Genomic DNA, 20,198 nt, shown 5'->3' with positions numbered 1-20,198 from the left:
TGCATGAGCTTGGAGATAAAACCATCACAGCCTATGCCATAAACATGTCCATCCCCTCTAAAGGCTTCCTCCTGCCCTCTTTAGTTATTGCTATTATTGTTATTCATTACTATTATGTGATAAGAGCAGGACAAGGAGAAAATATCTGTGGTTACTAGAGGGGAAGGGCGCTTGGGGTGGGCAAAGGGGTGGTCAACTGCATGGCCATGGACGGTAACTAGACTTTTGGAGGCGATCATTTTTTTTCTTCTTAGAGAGAGAGAGAGAGGGAGAGAGAGAAACGTCCTTTCGAGAGTGCAACATCGATTGGCTGACTCCAGCAGGCTCCCCTACTGGGGATCCAGCCCGCACCCTGGGTCTGGGCCCCGCCTGGGAATCGAACCGCCAACCTCCCGGTGCAGGGACAACACCCAGCACCCTGAGCCACACCGGTCAGGGGAGGCGATCCCTCTGTGGTGTTTACAGATGTCGCGCTATGAGGTTGCACACCTGAAAGTGACATAATTTTAAAAAGGTCCTACAAATCCTGCCTGAAGTGAACTCCACCAATATTACAGTGTTTAAAAGCATGGGGTAGAAATTCAGGAAGGCTCACTACAATGAGACCAAACGCAGCAGTTCGGCAAAGCACCCAAAACAGGAGCCCGATATTCTATCGTGGAAGCAACGTTCACCTTCGAGGACGGCACCTCCTCTGCCTCCCAGGTCTCTGCTGGGGCCAGCGCCTCTAAAAGGGGACAGGGAAAGCGCTCTCGCCATAACCACGTCGTTACAGGACGAAGACCGTTTCGGACAAGGACCTTCCCGGACATGTCAACCCAGTGGAGGTCCTTGTTTCTTTCTCTCCCTCTCTCTCTAAGAAGAAAAAAAAAAAAGATCCCCTCGCTTCCTTTCACGTCGCCAGCACCGTTTTCTCGCTTCACTTGGTCAGTTTCCATTACCAAATGACTCGACTGCATTTCGGGCTGTGAGTGATTCATCTGCCCAGCTCAGCCGTCAAACCGGAGCCCAGTGACAGCGTTCCTGACCTCGCTGGGGAACTCCACCCCGACGGCACACCGCGCCTGGCTTACCATTTTCCTTCCTCGTTCTCATACTGCTGCACGGTGTAGCCGAACAGGTCCTCCACGGGGCCGCTGAAGGTCATCGAATTCTTCACGTCCACGTTGAAGGACACGCAGAGGCGGAGAACAGCTGTGGGAGGGAAAGCAGCCGGGTGACACAGGGTTAACTGGGATCCCGTCGTTCTGAGTGGTGGAAGGGCTTACGGCGCTCAAGATCGAGGGCGCCCAGGAAGGTCTGCGAGGCCGGCTGGTGTGGTTCAGCGGTGAGCGCTGCCCTAGGAACCAGGAGGTCACAGTTCCATTCCCCGTCAGGGCCCAGGCCCGGGTTGCGGGCTCGATCCCCAGTGGGGGGCGCGCAGGAGGCAGCCGATCCATGATGCTCTCTCATCATTGATGGTTCTGTCTCCCTCTCCCTTCCTCTCTGAGACCAATAAAAAAATACATAGACGAAAAGGAAAGCTCTGTGATATGGACTATACTCCTGACCAGAGACCAATATCATGGCTGCGAAGAGTACACACATTGACATTCGAGCAAACCCCCCAGCGATTTAGCATCTGATCACCCCCAGAGGTTGGGATTTTACAACGCGCGGGGAAGCGAACAGAAACGCGGCTCACGGGGGGCCACCGCGGGGACAGGGGCCTCTCAAAGAGTGAGCCCCCAGCAACCCAGGGCGCCAGGGAGGTGGGCACAGCTCCAGGCTCCCTTCTGGCCACAGAGGAGGCACGCATCCCCAGCTAACCATCCGGAGGGGAAGCGTTCTCCAAGGGAGGACCAGGCTGTCCCACCAGAGGTGGCTCCTGCACAGGCCTGCGGCTTGCCGTTTCCTCCTCCTGGCGACGCCGTCGGGGGACGCTCGGCTGGTGCACCGGGCTCCTCACAGGGGGGCTGGGGGCCCACGGGCCGCGGTGGAGACTCGGGTGGTACATCTAGAGCAGGGGTTCTCAACCTTCCTAACGCCACGACCCTTTAACACAGTTCCTCATGTTGTGGGGACCCCCAACCATAACATGATTTTCGTTGCTGCTTCATAACTGTCATGTTGCTACTGTTATGAATCGTAATGTAAATATCTGTGTTTCCCGATGGTCTTAGGCGACCCTGCTTGCAGTTCTCAATCTGTGGGTCCTAAGACCATCGGAAAACACAGATATTTACATTACGATTCATAACAGTAGCAAAATGACAGTGATGAAGCAGCAACGAAAATCATGTTATGGTTGGGGGTCCCCACAACACGAGGAACTGTGTTAAAGGGTCGCGGCGTTAGGAAGGTTGAGAACCACTGCTCTAGAGCAGGCGTCCTCAAACTACGGCCCGCGGGCCCCATGCGGCCCGCCGAGGACCTGTATCCGGCCCGCCGGGTGCCACTGCCTGTCCTGCTTAGCAGCCGACGCGTCCCGGGCCCGCAGTGCGCATAGGAATTTGTTCATAGTTTGTTTGTTTTTTTTAAACTATAGTCCGGCCCTCCAACGGTCTGAGGGACAGTGAACTGGCCCCCCGTTTAAAAAGTTTGAGGACCCCTGATCTAGAGCTGAGGCGACCTGAGCACACTAGGCGAGCCCCGAGGGCGGAGCCTCCCCCAGGCCCTTGTAGTTCAGGGAAGGAAACCCTTTATGAGTGAGATTCTCTGCACAGGGGCTCTGCATGGTGCCGGCCCGTACAGTGTCTGTGACAGAGGACTCCTCCTGGTGTAACTCGGAATTCTTCTCCAAGAGCCTCCCGCAGAGTCAGAGCATCAGAGGGTTCAGCCGGAGGCCGCTGCACCCACGCTCCTTGGCTAAACGCACGGAGCCGCTACGGGGGTCCCGAACCATACTGCTCACCACCCACTGCAAACCCTTCTGCACATGAGGTCTAAACCCGGGGTCCCGTTCATTCCACGTTCTAACTCATCCTCTTTACGTTCCGGTAACAATGCAAGGTGTTTCTTTGGTACATAGAATTTGGTTCTTTTTTTTTTTAATATATATTTTATTGATTTTTTACAGAGAGGAAGGAGAGGGATAGAGAGTTAGAAACATCGATGAGAGAGAAACATCCATCAGCTGCCTCCTGCACGCCCCCTACTGGGGATGTGCCTGCAACCAAGGTACATGCCCTTGACCGGAATCAAACTTGGGACCCTTCAGTCGGCAGGCCAACGCTCTATCCACTGAGCCACACCGGTGAGGGCAGAATTTGGTTCTTAAAAAAAGAAAACGATGTGTGTCTATTTTGGAGAAAATAGATACGTACGTGTCCCGGTTTAGAGCCTTCCTTGATGTCCCCACCTGAAAATCATCTTTCGACGACTAAGCCCTCCTCTTTGATTTTAAAAAACCGCTCGCAGAGGTAAGTACCAAACACTGTTTACATGGTCATTAGCTGTGTGAGGTTTTGTTTCCTAGGTTGGAAAATTCTGTTTTTATTTCCACATTTATTTCTAAGTGCAGTTGCCGTGCACTGGTCTATGGGTTCCGTGTGTGCGCCACAGGATGAGACATCGCTCCACCTCACGAAGGGATCGCCCCGGGCACCCAGTGCCCCCTGGCGCCACACCTGTGACCACACCATCAGTGGCTGTGCCCTCTGCTGTTCTGCACACCCGGGACTAGTTTTAGAACTGACAACTTGTACTTTTTAATCCAGTAACGGTTTTCACCCGCTCCCCACCCGCCCTCCCATCTGGTGACCATCCACTTGTTCTCTGTCTACGCCTGGAAAAGTCTTAAAGGCAGGGGCTCGCTTACTCGTCTTCTGCTTCCCCTCAAAACAGCCCAGCTCCTGGCACACGAGGAGCAGGGACACCCCTGGGGCAGGAACGCTAGCGCCCCGGAGGGGGACATGGCCAGGGAACCGCCAGGCCACCTGGGAGCCCCTCGTCTTGCTTCGGAAGGTTTACAGAGACTGACACTCTCAAGTTGGGTCTTTGAGGGGAGACGGGACTGGGCAGCGAGGAGAAAGCAGGTCCCTGGGGTCTGGGCGGGTCTCTGCAGATAAGAAGACGGAGCACAAGACAAGGATGGTAGGGAGGCCTGGGGCGCTTTGCCGGGCTGGGGAGCGGGGGAGGGTACAGGTGGGGGGGCCCGGGTATGTACATTTCCTCCCCTTTCCCAGGGGATGGCCAGCAGCTGGCCTCCATCTTCGGCATAGGAGCCTTTCACATCCTTGAAGACAGTTTTACACGCCGTTCACGCTCCGCTCCGCACGGAACGTCCACGCCCCACCCTTCCTCCAGCTTCCAGCTCATCGCTGAGCTGCAACGAACGTTTGTGACGCGAGCAGCGCGCAGAACAGCGGTTCCCCAGCAGGTGTGCCAGCTTCCGGAGGCTGACGTGCTGGGTCAGAAAAGCCTTTGCTACGAGGGCTGCTCTGGGCGTCGGGGTGTCAGCAGCATCCCCCCCCCCCAGCCCACCCACGCCAGCAGCACCCTGAGCTGGGAAGATGGGCCAGGTCTCCGGGCAGCGCCCAAACCCACTGAGCCCACCGTCACCTGTGTAGAGGGCCACCATCCTAGAGTAAGAGCCGCTGTCCTAGAGTGAGGGCCACCGTCCTAGAGTGAGGGCCGTCCTAGAGTGAGGGCCTCTGTCCTAGAGTGAGGGCCTCTGTCCTAGAGTGAGGGCCGCCCTAGAGTGGGGGCCAGGACAGCACTGCTGATGGCCTCGTTGGAGGTGATGGAGACGGAGGCAGCAGCCTCTCCATCACCCTGAGCTCATGAGGAACCCAGGGTCCCAGGCCCTCCCTAATTTCCCCAACCAGCGTCTCCCTCCACCCGCACCCCCCCCCCCCGAAGTCCACGTCCTGTGGGGCCGCGAGGCACAGTCTGCAGGCAGCACCCTCGCTCACCATGGTGCAGGGACAGAATGCCCCTGAACTGAAGGAACCACGGGGGAGGGATGCCTTCCTCGGGGTGCACGTCCCCCCGGAATGACACCACTGTCCCGCCTCGCTCCCTGGGGTATGTGCTCTGCCCAGGGCCCTTCGCGGTGCCCTCACGATGACCGCGAGCCTTCGGGCTCCTGTCGGGGCCCCGTGTTCGTCGCGGGCTGTGGGGGAAGTCGGGGTGCGCTGCGCTGGTTCCTGTCCTGGCCCCAGGCTCCCCCAGGCGATCAGCCCCGGTTTGCGCAGGCAGCGAGGCGCAGGCCCGGGGAGGACGTGGCACCCCTACATTTGGTTCTCGGGGCTCACATGCGGGCGTGACCATGAGCAGCTCCTCAGAGCTCGGGGTTCATGTCCATTTCGTCCTTCCACGGCGTCTGGGAACCTCAACGCCAGGGGCAAAGCAGGGCAGGTCACTCCCCGCAGAGACCAACGGCGACAAGCAGGCAACCCCGGTGGCTTCGGCCGTGGGAGGCGGACACGGCGGGAAGTAACACAGACCGGGCCCCTGTCCACGCTGAAGCCTGGGCTCACAGGCACCAGCAGACCGAGAGGCTGTCTTCCTGTGACGACAACAGGACTGCTCCGCTCCTCACACCTCTTCTCCTGTGCTCCCAGCTCCCTACGACCCTGCAGCGAGAGGTGGGGGGGCCCTCAGGGCGGCGGCCAACTTCCCCCATTTCCCAGGCTCCCAGTCATTCACGTCGATGGTGGCCCTACACGGGGCAGCCCTAGGTGAAGGTGACACGAGGGAGGACTCAGAAGAGAGGCTGCCATTGGTCATGCCATTCCGTGTCCTGGGCAGCAGGCTCAGGGGGGCCCTAGGCTGGGGGGGCCCCGGCTGGAGGACGGAAGGAGGGCGTTGGAGGAAAGAGGGAGGTCCTGGCGGCCCAGCTTGAGGGAAAGCTGCCGAGGGACCCCACACGCCCGCTCAGGAAGAAGGACGGAAAGGCTCGCTCCCCTTCCCATGTGGGTATGGATGCATGATCTCTACCTGATGGCCACATACGAGGAGGAGGGCCGGGTGGTTGGTATTGAGGGGCACCTCTTGGGGAAGAGATCATTCGTGCCATGTCTACACCCCGGGATGCAGCCAGCCGTGTGAGACATCTCATTGGGGGGCCCTCACTCTAGGACGGGGGCCCTCACTCTAGGACAGAGGCCCTCACTCTAGGACAGCGGCCCTCACTCTAGGATGGTGGCCCTCACTCTAGGACGGTGGCCCTCACTCTAGGACGGCCCTCACTCTAGGACGGTGGCCCTCACTCTAGGATGGCCCTCACTCTAGGGCGACCCTCACTCTAGGACGGTGGCCCTCACTCTAGGACGGCCCTCACTCTAGGACAGTGGCCCTCACTCTAGGATGGCCCTCACTCTAGGACAGTGGCCCTCACTCTAGGACGGTCCTCACTCTAGGACGGTGGCCCTCACTCTAGGACAGTGGCCCTCACTCTAGGGCGACCCTCACTCTAGGGCGACCCTCACTCTAGGACGGTGGCCCTCACTCTAGGACGGCCCTCACTCTAGGACAGTGGCCCTCACTCTAGGACGGTCCTCACTCTAGGACGGTCCTCACTCTAGGACGGTGGCCCTCACTCTAGGACGGTGGCCCTCACTCTAGGGCAGCCCTCACTCTAGGACGGTGGCCCTCACTCTAGGACGGCCCTCACTCTAGGACAGTGGCCCTCACTCTAGGGCAGCCCTCACTCTAGGACAGTGGCCCTCACTCTAGGACGGTCCTCACTCTAGGACGGTGGCCCTCACTCTAGGACAGTGGCCCTCACTCTAGGGCAGTGGCCCTCACTCTAGGACGGTGGCCCTCACTCTAGGACGGCCCTCACTCTAGGACAGTGGCCCTCACTCTAGGACGGTCCTCACTCTAGGACGGTGGCCCTCACTCTAGGACAGTGGCCCTCACTCTAGGGCAGTGGCCCTCACTCTAGGACAGTGGCCCTCACTCTAGGGCGACCCTCACTCTAGGACGGTGGCCCTCACTCTAGGGCAGCCCTCACTCTAGGACGGTGGCCCTCACTCTAGGGCAGCCCTCACTCTAGGACGGTGGCCCTCACTCTAGGACAGTGGCCCTCACTCTAGGGCAGCCCTCACTCTAGGACGGTGGCCCTCACTCTAGGACAGTGGCCCTCACTCTAGGGCAGCCCTCACTCTAGGACGGTGGCCCTCACTCTAGGACAGTGGCCCTCACTCTAGGGCAGCCCTCACTCTAGGACGGTGGCCCTCACTCTAGGACAGTGGCCCTCACTCTAGGGCAGCCCTCACTCTAGGACGGTGGCCCTCACTCTAGGACAGTGGCCCTCACTCTAGGGCAGCCCTCACTCTAGGACGGTGGCCCTCACTCTAGGACAGTGGCCCTCACTCTAGGGCAGCCCTCACTCTAGGACGGTGGCCCTCACTCTAGGACAGTGGCCCTCACTCTAGGGCAGCCCTCACTCTAGGACGGTGGCCCTCACTCTAGGACGGTGGCCCTCACTCTAGGGCAGCCCTCACTCTAGGACGGTGGCCCTCACTCTAGGACAGTGGCCCTCACTCTAGACGGTGGGATGTGGCCTAGAGCTGTGTGGGCTTTTCTGCCCACGAACATCTTCATGTAAACGACGGCACTGAGCCGGCCACTGAGCCGGCCACTGTGTGGGTCGGGCAGGACGGCGGGCACACTCTCTGTAGCCAACTGGACTCGGGGGGCGGGGCGGGGAAGGGTGGGAGTGTCCAGGCCCAGCTGCGCTGGGGGCAGACAGGACGTCAGCAGTGGGCATCTGAGCCCCATCACAGCCTTCCTGAGACTCTCTGCGATGGAGTTGCTCAGATTCATCAAAATAACACAACCCAGGTCAACGGGAGCCTCCACGGGGCCAGGAGGGCCCGAGTCATCTGTGGCCTCGCAGTGCTGGAGGCTGGGACGGCAGGAAGAGCCGAATGAGGGGGCACAGCCTGGGCATCTCGGGGGGCACCGACTCGCGGGTGCAAGGAGGGCCTCCCTCCGCCCCATCCTCCGAGTTGCCAGAAAAGTCACTGCGCCCTCTGATGGCTTCCTTCTCGGTGATGCAGCCCGTCTGCCCAGGGCGGTCCCGAATTCTGACCTGGTGACATCCAGATTGGCGTGCCGAATAGCCACTGAGTCTCCAAGAGGTGAGACCCAGAGCCCGAGGCAAGAGGGTGTCGATTAGATGACGACGAGGGATACACATGAAAATGGGGTTGCTTTATTTCAACACCTTCCTGTACATGTTTATCCAGAAATGACATGGTAAACCGTGAGATTCACATATGTATTATTTTAAATAGAGTGAAGCGATGCTACGATACTAAGGTTAGAAGTAATGATTGTATCATTGTTGACGGATGGTTTTAGAGCCAACTCCTTGGTAGTATAGAAAGAGGGTGGTCTTTAGAGATCCGTGACCCTCTCGTTTACTTATTCAGGTATATTTACTCAACTGCTCCTTTCGTCACGCCTGTACTGTGGGCTGAGTGCCTGCCTGCCAGACCCTACAGATGAAACATCACAACCAGGCAATCCTCCTGCTTCCGGCGCTCCGACAGCCCTGCCCTCCGGGGAAACCCAGCGAATGACTGAGCCGCCGGGAGCCTGCGTGTGTCCCGTTTGCCACGCGCTTCCAGACGCCCCCGGGGCCTGGTTGCCGCGAGCACACAAATGTGCATCGCCCACAGAGGACGCCCAGCACACGCGTTCACAGCTTCCACAGGCAAACCCAAGGCGTCAGCGTCCTAGACGGCGGTGGCGTCTTATTGTGGAAGAGGGTTCCCTCCATTCTGAGGGCCATTCGGATCTTAAAAAGCGACACCAAAGAGTGATGTCAGCGGGTTTGCGGACTCATTTCCACAGCACACGTCCTACTCCTACAGTGGCCACGATGACGTGTGTGAAGAAGGTCTGAGGTGTGTGAAGGTCTGAGGTGTGTGAAGGTCTGAGGTGTATGAAGGTCTGAGGTGTGTGAAGGTCTGAGGTGTGTGAAGGTCTGAGGTGTGTGAAGGTCTGATGTGTGTGAAGGTCTGATGTGTGTGAAGGTCTGAGGTGTGTGAAGGTCTGAGGTGTGTGAAGGTCTGAGGTGTGTGAAGGTCTGAGGTGTGTGAAGGTCTGATGTGTGTGAAGGTCTGATGTGTATGAAGGTCTGAGGTGTATGAAGGTCTGAGGTGTATGAAGGTCTGAGGTGTGTGAAGGTCTGAGGTGTGTGAAGGTCTGAGGTGTGTGAAGGTCTGAGGTGTGTGAAGGTCTGAGGTGTGTGAAGGTCTGAGGTGTGTGAAGGTCTGAGGTGTGTGAAGGTCTGAGGTGTGTGAAGGTCTGATGTGTATGAAGGTCTGAAGGTCTGAGGTGTATGAAGGTCTGATGTGTATGAAGGTCTGAGGTGTGTGAAGGTCTGAGGTGTGTGAAGGTCTGAGGTGTGTGAAGGTCTGAGGTGTGTGAAGGTCTGAGGTGTGTGAAGGTCTGAGGTGTATGAAGGTCTGAGGTGAGGGCCAGTTTTTGCAGTCACATGCCTGGAGTCCCACCTCATGCCTCGAGAATGGAATGATGCGTGTTTATGATACCATCTCACTGCTCGGGTCACAGCGAGTCCAGGCTTCTCTCCCTCCAGGGACAATCTGAAGATCTAACGTCTGGTCCAAGCACAGATGCCCGCCTGCAGTGGCTCTTCTAGACTCTTCTATATCCAGGCCACACTAACTGGGTCACTGTCCTCAGCCACCTGAGAACCAGAGAGCGCACCTGGGCAGTGACCCTGAGGTGGGGAGCAGCAGGGGCCCGTGCCCCCAGACCTGGGGAGAGCCCACCCCTGCAGCTTGGAGGGAGATAAACGCCCCACGTCACACGTGTGCACCATCATTATGTTGCGATGTATCCGGTATTCCAGACTCGATGTAAGAAAAAGTCTGGCTCCATCAATCTCACCACCCACAGTTCTTACCTCCACCAGCAAGTGCAGGAAAAGACAACGGTAACTCCACATTTACTGTTTTCTCCTAAAATTTAGATGAAATACATTGAACCCGGAGGCCCCCTCTGGGAGGTGGAAGAAACACACGATGAGGGTGAAAATTGGTGCACGTTGGAAGCTCTCTCCCTCCCCTTGGCACACGAAGGAAACCTCTTTAGAGCAGCAGCCTGTGGCCCTGAAATCTTAATTAGCTGAAGGACTCTTCCTAGGCTGAGTGGGTCTCAATGTTTGCCTTAAAGGATAAAATCTGATCCAAAGTGTCACGGAATCTGGCCAGGAACGCTGCAGGACGGCAGCGATCTTGTTGACTTGAGTTCCGAGATGATTGTTTTACCAGCACTGCAAGCTGCAGACGAAGGAGCCAAAGCAGTGCCGCCGGAAGACGCAGGGAATCAACCCAGAGGGAAGGGGAGACAAGCGAGAGCCCTGAGCCAGGAGCGCAGAGGCAGCGCCCGCGTTTGGAAATGACATCATCATCATCACCTCCAACTCGGGAATTTACATTTTCTGGGAAAAGCACCACATCGCAGGCAGCGTCTCCTGCAAACAATGGGCCTTCCCGGGGCAGTTATGTAAGGAAAAGCCTGGCTCCATCCATCGCGCCACTCAGGCCTTTCATCTGGAATGACGTCATGTGTCAGCAAGCTATCTGCCTCCACCAGCAAGTCCGCACGAGCCAACCCAAATAAACGCCTCGGGGTGCCAGCGTCCCCGCCTCGGCCGAGGCCGGCATTGGAACCCCAGCCCGTGGCTGCGTGCGTGAGCCCACTGTTTTGACTGTTAATGCGAAGGCCCCCCCGCCCCCCCCGGGGCCCCATCTCTCACAAGTGGCGTTTGAAGTTCACAGTGAGTGTGCCCGTGTGTACCGGGCGCCGGCTGCCGGGAAGGGAAGGGAAGGGGTGAGGAGCCCTCATTCTTGGCACACAGTAGGTGTTGAGTACAAGTCTGCTCCATGGGCCAGGATGGAAGAAGCAGGGGAATGAAGGTCTCCAGCAGGAAGGTCGCTCTGCCTGTAAGAACGTGCCCCGTGGCTGGAGCTGCCCAGACATCCTTCGTGAAAAGCCCCTTTAAGCCCCTCTGCATCAGCTGGCCCTGCAGCCTTTATCTTCCTTTGTGGTGTCCACAGACACCGCTCTTTCCCACACCCTCCCCCCAGGGATCTCTGCAGGCCCTGCCGCTCCCTCGGACCCCCTCTCCTGAGAGTCCTGGTCTCAGAGCCCAGCCCCCGCCCCCCGCTCCGTGTTTTACAGGATGGAACAGCTGACAACCGCGGGGTCCCGGGATCCCACCGCAGGAAACATGCCTGTGTGTTCTTGCGGGACAAGCTTGCAGCCTACCCCAGGTTTCCCGGGCACACGGACACACTGTCTTTGGCGGCTAAGGATCTAATGAAAGCTGTACTGTTGTTTTGTTTATTTTAATTTTTTGTTATTATTTTAAAAATATATTTTTATTGATTTCAGAGAGGAAGGGAGAGGGAGAGAGATGGAAACATCCACGATGAGAGAATCATGGATCAGCTGCCTCCTACTGGGGATTGAGCCCACAACCCGGGCATGTGCCCTGATTGGGAATCGAACCATGACCTCCTGGTTCATAGCTCGACGCTCAACCACTGAGCCGTGCTGGCCAGGCAAAAGCTGTATGGTTGTTCATAAAAATGTTTCCATGAGGTTTATTAGTTCACATGTAATCTCTTCTCGGTGAGACAGGAAGACACTGACCGTGTTAGGGGAATGAAACCTTTACTCCTCCAATTTCATTAATTAAATGGTCCTAGGTAATAAAGGTCTAATATGCTAAGTGTCCGGTCATCCAGTCGTCCGTTCAACCAATCAAAGCATAATATCCTAATGATATGCTAAGGCCCATGGGACCTAGGAGGCCAGCAAATCAAAGACACAGCTGGCAATGGAAATAGGCGATTTCCAATTCCGCGCACCAGGAGATTCCATTCCTGATGCTCTTACACCGGTTAGTAAACAATGTTTCCGTGTGGCTTAAGCGTCCGTGTTTGAAGGCCACACACGTGTCCAAGTGCAGGAGACACGGCTGCTACCTGGCGCTTCCACGGCTCCTTGGGGACGGCACCGTCCCTGCTTCCTCTCTGTTCGTTGGTTGGTGTCCATGCTGAGTGCGTCCAATGAGAATGAGGGAATTGGAAAGCTTTCCTATCGCTGTGTGTGCCTCTCTGCTTTCCAAGAAATGACCTGCTGTGCACACCGAAGAGATACCCTCGGGACGGGCAACCCGCTACTGCCTCCTCTGTATCACTGAGAAGAAATTACATGTAAATTTATAAGCTAACTGACAAGACTGTGACTGAAGATACTGCTTTTTATTCCGGTCCTTTACTGGAAGGCATCAACAGACAGAGTGCATATGGCGGCTGGCTGGGATTTCACTCTGAGATTGAACCACTGACATCACGAAAATGGGAGAAAAGGGATTGTCTAGTACAGGGGTGGGCAAACTTTTTGACTCGAGGGCCACAATGGGTTCTTAAACTGGACCGGAGGGCCGGAACAGAAGCATGGATGGAGTGTTTGTGTGAACTAATATAAATTCAAAGTAAAGGAGCGGAGGGGAGAGCAAGAGAACCGGATAGAACAGCCGGATCCAGCCCGTGGGCCATAGTTTGCCCAAGGCTGGTCTAGTACCTACTGTACAAATAGTACAAAAGGAGTCCTTAGCCATTCTCATTGTAAAATTTGGAGTTAAAATTGTTTACGTGAAATTACCCTTAGGTGTAACAAAAAATAAATGGAAATTTAAAAAATCATAAAAATTCCAAATATATATTTTATTTGAAACTAGAGGCCCAGTGCAGGAAATTCATGCACTTGGGGGAGGGCGTCCCTCAGGATTGCGAGAGGGTGCAGGCCAGGCTGAGGGACTCCACCAGTGTATGATCAGGGCCGGGGAGGGACGTGGGAAGTTGGCCAGCTGGGGAGGGACCACAGGAGGGCTCCAGGGCGTGTCTGGCCCATATCGCTCAGTCCCAATCGGCTGGACCCCAGCAGCAAGCTAACCTACTGGTTGGAGAGTCTGCCCCCTGATGGTCAGTGCATGTCATAGCGAGCAGTTGAGCGACCTTAGCATATCATTAGCATATTATGCTTTGATTGGTTGAACGGATGACTGGATGACCGGACGACCAGACACTTAGCATATTAGGCCTTTATTATATAGGACCATTTAATTATTGAAATTTGAGGAGTAAAAGTTTAAAGCTTTCAAAAAATGTGGTCCTGTGTACTGCACTATATCACCTATAAAATACATTAGACATTCCTCACTTAGTGAAATCCCAAAAAGTGAAAAAAAAATCTGTTAAATTAGGTTGTGATTATTCAGATTGAAAATGGTTACTGTCATTTTGAGTCAGCTACAGTATTTATTCAAAGAGGGATGTGCCTAGACATTTGTTAATGTTATGATTTGTAGGCAAGGGCTTAGAAAGACAGTCCTATATAATAAAAGGCTACTATGCAAATTGACCAAACGGCAGAATGACCGGTCACTATGATGTGCACTGACCACCAGGGGGCAGACACTCAACACAGGAGCTGTCCCTGGTGGTCAGTGTGCTCCCACAGGGGGAACGTCTCTCAGCCAGAAGCTGGACCCACGGCTGGCGAGTGCAGCGGCGGTGCGGGAGCCTCTCCTGCCTCTGCAGCAGCGCTAAGGATGTCCAACTGATGGCTTAGGCCCTCACGGGGGGATCCCCCAAGGGTTCCCAGACTGCGAGAGGGCGTAGGCCGCGCTGAGGGACCCCCATCACCGAGTGCACGATTTTGTGCACCAGGCCTCTAGTCAACCCATAAAATGAAGTCCACCGACATTTTATTTTGCCATGGACACTTAAAGAGATAGTTGACTCACTGGGCCTCCACCTCTATTTTTTTTTATTTTTATTTGCCAGATTGCTCAGAAGCCAGAGGCAAAGTATACAGACATATAACATTCCTTTTTGAGGGGATACGGTTATCTAAATACTTTCCGGTTTAACATACAAGTGGTCGATCATTAACATTAGAACCGTAAGGGCTTCAGGAAGCTAACAAAATTAAATACTGTGCCAACTGCAACCAAAAACAAAACCTGTAACGCATCTGCTCATCCTCGAATTACCCCTGGCTTTAACGGGCCATTTCAAATTCCAGATACTGAGAGGTGCCGTTATTGATCCCCCTATATCATTCATCAGGCTAACTTTTCTGGATGGCTTAGTACTGCCCCTAATGATACACTACCACTTAAGAATGACTTTTGTCTAACTACTTCTCCCTGCCTACTAACTGGGGATAGAAATTTTCCATGACCTCATTCACTACCAAACATTCTTCTCATTCAAAAGCTCTTTGGTGCCTCTGCCCAATTTAAAACCTGTCCAGTTTATCAAGAGGAAACAATGTACGCTCGATGAATATGATTTGTTATTCACAAGGAAAAAAAAACATTGGAAAATAAATCAGAAAGTATTTTAAAGGACATTGGGGTTTGTTTATAAGAGATGAAGAAAAACCTCAGTAGCATGGAATGTTGAAATATCTCAGAAGGCAAGGGTCATAGAATGCTTGTTTTCCTTTCCGGGTAAGGAGATGGTCTCTGATGCTCTCTTTCTGTTTGGAGATAGCTCTGAACGTTGTTTCCTTAGCTATAACGGCTGCTAAGACCATTCTGGTCTCCTCGTTCTTCGAACAGAAGTTGGGCAGGGATGTCCTTGGCTCCACATTCCATTTCTCTCCGGTAGCAGCATCTTTTGCATTCTTTCCATTAGTCTACTAGGATATCTTCAAATGGAAGTAAATACAGATGTTATAGTTAATATCCCCCCCCCTCCAAACTGGCAGCCAATATTTTTCTTAAATGGAAGCATTCTTGTACTGAACAAGTACTCTAGTGACGAAGTGCTTGTCGTACACAAGGATCTTAAGATTCAGGCAGAGGTTACCTCGGGACGGTGGGCAAGGGCAGGAAGGTGATAGGTTCCAAAAGGAGATTTAAAACGTGTGGCTTTAACTCTATATGTTTTTGGAGGACAGAGCCATGTCCCGGTCCTGCTGCTCCCTGGCAGGGGGTGGGAGCTGCACGCTGCAACACCCCTGGCCCTTTTCTCTCTCTGCCCTGATCTCACACTTGACCTACTGGCCAGATGAGAAGGGGAAGCTGTGGCGTCGCCTGGTCTTCTCTCTCACTCACTTTCTCTTGGGGGGCTCCGAGCTGGGGCTGGGGAGCAAGTCAGCCCCATGCTGGGGCCAACGGGGGAGTGTCCGTGGTCACCTGTGCTCCAGGATGGTTTTCCAGTTGGTTCTGACCACAAGACGGGGCGGGGGGGGGGGGATTTGCTCATTATTTGACTTTCTCAATAATCCTCATGGTGTTTTATTTCTTATGAAAAAGAAACAATTGTGGGGAAATGTTTAGACTTCAGAAAACTGAGTATTGGGCACATTTATGTTTGCTTTGTAATTCCTTTAATTTTCTTGTTAGCTTGAAGTTTTCCATGATGAAAAAGCTTATGTGGGCTCTTACTTAATTATTACTATACCAGTGGCCCAGTGCACGAAATTCGTTTCCCTCAGGCCAGCCTGCACCCTCTCCAGTTGGGGACCCCTTAGGCAGTGGTCAGCAAACTGCGGCTCGCGAGCCACGGTTTGCGGCTCTGTTGACTAATGAGTTTGCCGACCACTGCCTTAGGGGACGTCCGACTGCCGGTTTAGGCCCGATCCCAGACATCCTTCTCGCAATCTGGGACCGCTGGTTCCTAACTGCTCACCTGCCTGCCTGCCTGATCACCCCTAACTGCCTCTGCCTGCCTGCCGGATTGCCTCTAACCCCTCTGCCTGCCTGCCTGATTGCCCCTAACTACCCTCCCCTGCCGGCCTGATCTTGTCCCTAACTGCTCTCCCCTGCTGGCCTGATCACCCCTAACTGCCTCTGCCTGCCTGATCGCCCCTAACTGCCCTCCCCTGCCGGCCTGATCTCACCCCGAACTGCCCTGCCCTGCTGGCCTGGTTGCCCCCAACTGCCCTCCCCTGCTGGCATGACCACCCCTAACTGCCTCTGCCTCAGCCCTCACCACCATGGCTTGCCTGGAAGGAAGTCGGACATCCGGAAGATGGCCGGCCGACCTGGTCTAATTAGCATATTACCCTTTTATTAATATAGATAGATTATATAGGATAGGATTGCTTAAATGGGGGGAAAAACCTTTTTCAGCAGGGGGAGATGCTCTTGGCAGACAAAAATACATAATCCCTATATCCGGACTGATAGCCAGCCATATGCACTATACTGCCAAACCGGTCATTAAAAAATTGAACTGCTTTCTTACACCTTACACTAAACAGCTGTTGCCTTAAAACCCCACCTCAGCCGCCACCTTATGTTCTGCCTTCGCAGTTCACACAGATTAGGTTCTGATTAGTTGGTTTCTATGCCAGTCAGCGTCAAAAGCTCTGCCTCCTAGGCAGCCATTGGCTCCTCGCAGTTCACCCAGATTCGGTTCTGATTGGTCAGTTTCTATGCCAGTCAGCGTCAAAAGCTCTGCCTCCTAGGCAGCCATTGACTCCTCACAGTTCACCTGGATTTGGTTCTGATTGGTCTGTTTCTATGCCGGTCAGTATCTCCTGGCCTATCTCTGGGCCTGATCAGAGAGGCGGGGCTGATCAGCAGCCCCCCCGCCCCCGGCTGCTGGCAAGGCCCGGAGAGAAAGAGAGGCAAGGGCTGATCAACAGCTTCCACGGAGGCTGCGGATCAGACCCTGCTTCTCTCTCCGGGCCTCTCTCTGGGTCTGATCCGCAGCCCCCTCGGCAGTCAGTGCTGGGTCGCCGCGCCTGCAGTAGCGGTAGTCTGTGCTGGTTCACCACGGTGACCCAGCACTGACTGCAGGGCTGACTTCCGGTGTTCAGTAGTCCATTTGGTCGTTTTGGATGTTACAGACCCTGGCTCTTTAAATATAGAGGTGTCTGAAAATGGATGGACATGCTATAACTTCTAGAATTCTTTTCAATTTCACTAAATGCTTGCACTATTTTTATAATCTTCCACGAACACATCAGAGCACACACCATGCCGGGAGGCACAGACTAAAAGAACAGCTGGGATGATCTTTGCCCACTTCCTATTGACGACAGTCCCCTGACTTCCACTGACACTGAGAGCAAGGGGTGGGGTCAGCAGGGGATAAGGAAGCAGACTCAGACCAGGGGGAGATCTGATGATTTCAGGGGCAGGCAAGGTGAACAGCCCGGTGGAGACCTGGCTCAGGGCGATTTGCTACGGGGGCTGCAATCTCAGGTTGCACTCTGGTAAGCGTCACCAAGGTTGAACTCAAAGGGCAAAAATGTCCAAGATTTTGGAAGTAAGATTAACACCATGATTAGCCAAGGGTCACCATTTCCTTAAGCAAATACATTGGCCTGAAAATTTACTGCCTGCTAGAATTTCCACTGGTTCCTTCCCATAATTTCCTCTGCCAAACCCAAGCCAAATCACATTCTAACTTCTTACTTCATATCTCAGGGCTGTGCGATGCATATGGGTGGGTCAGTGCCTCTGTGAAGAAGAGCAGACAATCCGAAGCATGGAATGCAGAGTTACACTAAAAAGGAGGGACCCCGGCCGGCGTGGCTCAGGGGTTGAGTGTCGACCTATGAACTAGGAGGTCACGGTTCCATTCCCGATCAGGGCACACGCCTGGGGTGTGGGCTCGATCCCCAGTAGACAGTTGATCAATGATTCTCTCTCATCATTGCTGTTTCTATCTCTCTCTCTCCCTTCCTCTCTGAAATCAATAAAAATATATTGAAAGAGCCCGCATTTAATTAATGATGACTTCCCAGTATTTCACCGGCTTAAGAATAAGTCATCGGATCTCAGAGCTGGAAGGTCCAGGACCGCTCACCTGGGGTGCAGTCGGGCCCTCCCATCTCACGGGCGGTCAGCCACTCCCCTGTGGCACCTGCCTCCCTCTACTTCTCAGAAGGTGCCCCGCGATTTTCGTGACCCTGCCACTGAGAAGGCAAGCTGAGAAAACATGGCTATGCTGACTTGGCTCAATGTTCCCTCCTGACGTTAGACCCACTGCCCCAAAGTTGAGAAAGACAGTAAGTAAGAGAGAAAAATGCAGCAGGCCTGCTGTGTATGTCGATTACCAGTACATACAGGAGTGTCTACATGTGACAACATAGGAATGCGTGGTGTTGATTCAGCACAGACTACCAGAAGTCCAATCATGGGAAGAGCCATGAAGACTGACAGGTGAAATCAACACAGGCCGCCCTCACGGAGCGCAGTCACATGGGAGACGCGATCAAAGAACTTCCCTACGAGGTTACCAAACAAGCAAATTGCTCCAGGACCATGCCCGGTGCCTGTAATTGTGATCACTGTCATGTGGACGTCCACCTCACGAATCCACACAATCCCAGATTTCCCCTCTCCTGTTCAACCCCTGAAAGCTCTGTGCTAAATGGAGCGTGGGGGGAGCGGCCTGGGGACTGAACGTGGGGGACCTTCGTGCACTAGGAAGAGGTGACGCTGCTTTTTCAGATCCTCCTGGGAGGCCTCTGCATTGCAAATTGGGAAAGGCTTTCCGAAGGGACGCCTGTTGGGAGCCGGGCCAGGCGGCGAGGAGGAGCAGACACAGGAATGACAGCCACCGTCCTCGCGGGTCAGACGCTGGCCTCTCCCGTGGCACAAGGTGAGCCCCGGCCAGGTCATGCTGAGCGAGGACAGGGGGTGAGTCAGCCGGGAGCAAGGGCAGCTCTGTGTCAGGCTGGCCTGTGGGGACAGCACGGCTGACCCCCCGGCTGGCGGCCCACCGGCCGCCGTGACCCCTGCCTGGCCCCCCCGCCCCCCCTCCACGGCCTCCTCCGGGTCCTCAGGCAGCTACTGTTCCGACCCACGAGGGTGAGAGACCAGGAACACGACTGGGTGGACGGACGCCGCAAATCCTCGGCCTTTTACCACTTGAAAGGTGTCCAAAGAGCTTTGTGGACATTTTCACAACTTGGGTTTCCTTATGTGTAACCTTTACCAACGAGTCATGATTTTCTGGGTAAAGTCCGATCAACTGAAAAATGACTACTAGATTATTTTTTAAAAATATACCCGTCCAATAAGGAAAAACAAAATTTTTAAAGATGTGCTCCCTGGTGAATAATGAGGATTTATTTTAAACCTTCGTACAATCTTGCATGTGAAAGCTTCCAGACTCGATCTTTAAAGATGTGTGTGGCAGTGGGGACAGTCCGAGGATGTGGTGAATCAAAGCCTTGTCATCTGTTTCTTAACAGCGCTGTCCAGGAAGGAGCAGAAGAAAGAAGGTTCCAGAATAGCGCTAGTGTCTAGAAAACTGGCTTCTAAGCTTTCCGTCTGAATAAGGCCATTGTGCAGACTCCTAAATGTGTATGTTCTCATAGGGAGACAGCTTTCCACAGAGCGGCTACACCCGGCTGCCTTTTTATATTTAGGAACTCAGAGAACTTGTAACATGTTGAATTAAATGTCATTCTAGAGAAGAAAGGGTCACTTCATTTGCATGTTTATTCAACTGATGCATGAAATGACATCCCGGCAAAACTGGTGGTGAGCTCCGTGTCCGCGGAAAATCCAGAGGAGCGGGGCTGAGTGTCAGGTATAACCGTCCTTGGAGGACCTGGATTCTGGGCCACGGCTCACCCAGGCCAAACTTAGGTCACAGAGGCCAAAAGATGGGAATCTCAGCTCACAGCTGAGGAGGAAAGCAGAAACAAGAGCTCATCACAGGAACTGTGTGAGAAAAAAAAAGTGCTTTCTGGACACTTTAATAGAGTCCTCTTTTTGGCAATAAAAACAAACAATTTAAAAAAACCCACCAAACCCTTTACTTTCTTAAGAGGTATTCTCTCTCTACGCAGACATGGTGCTGTTCTCAGTAACTCCCTCTCAAAAGAGAGAAAGACACATCGGTGTGCTTGGAAAATCTCATTTGTAAAGTTCTTTTCACTACGGAACTTAGTGAAGTCTTTTTTTGAAAAATGAATTAGGAGTGTCTCCTGTACAGGGAAAAATTTCCCCCTAACCTACAGATCTCTAGACTCACAAACTCAGACGACCACATTTCTTCTAAAGCTTCTATTTAAGAAATAAAGCACCCCATACACCGTATTCAGTGAGTGGGATGAACTGTGTCTCCTCGAAAGGTTGTCCAACGTCTGTGAGTGTGAGCTCCCTTGAAAATCGGATCTCAGGGTGAGACTGCCCTGTGGGTAGAGAAGGCCAAAAATGCAAAGACGGCTCTCCTCGTACG

The 20,198-nt window shown here is 54.0% G+C and overlaps 1 protein-coding gene across 1 annotated transcript in view; it reads right to left on the bottom strand.

Moving 5' to 3' along the window:
* ITGA1 (integrin subunit alpha 1) overlaps nucleotides 1–20,198 on the bottom strand; it is a 125,043-nt gene that overhangs the window by 73,081 nt on the left and 31,764 nt on the right. Inside the window, exon 2 of the mRNA XM_080681835.1 lies at nucleotides 1,074–1,194. Within this exon, the coding sequence (XP_080537961.1) occupies nucleotides 1,074–1,194 (121 nt within the window). The remainder of the gene's footprint in view (nucleotides 1–1,073; nucleotides 1,195–20,198) is intronic.

Source organism: Plecotus auritus (assembly GCF_963455305.1).
Source record: "Plecotus auritus genome assembly, chromosome: 7".
NCBI lineage: Eukaryota > Metazoa > Chordata > Mammalia > Chiroptera > Vespertilionidae > Plecotus > Plecotus auritus.
Note: the sequence above shows the minus strand (reverse complement) of the source record. Positions and strands in the feature narration are given on the sequence as shown.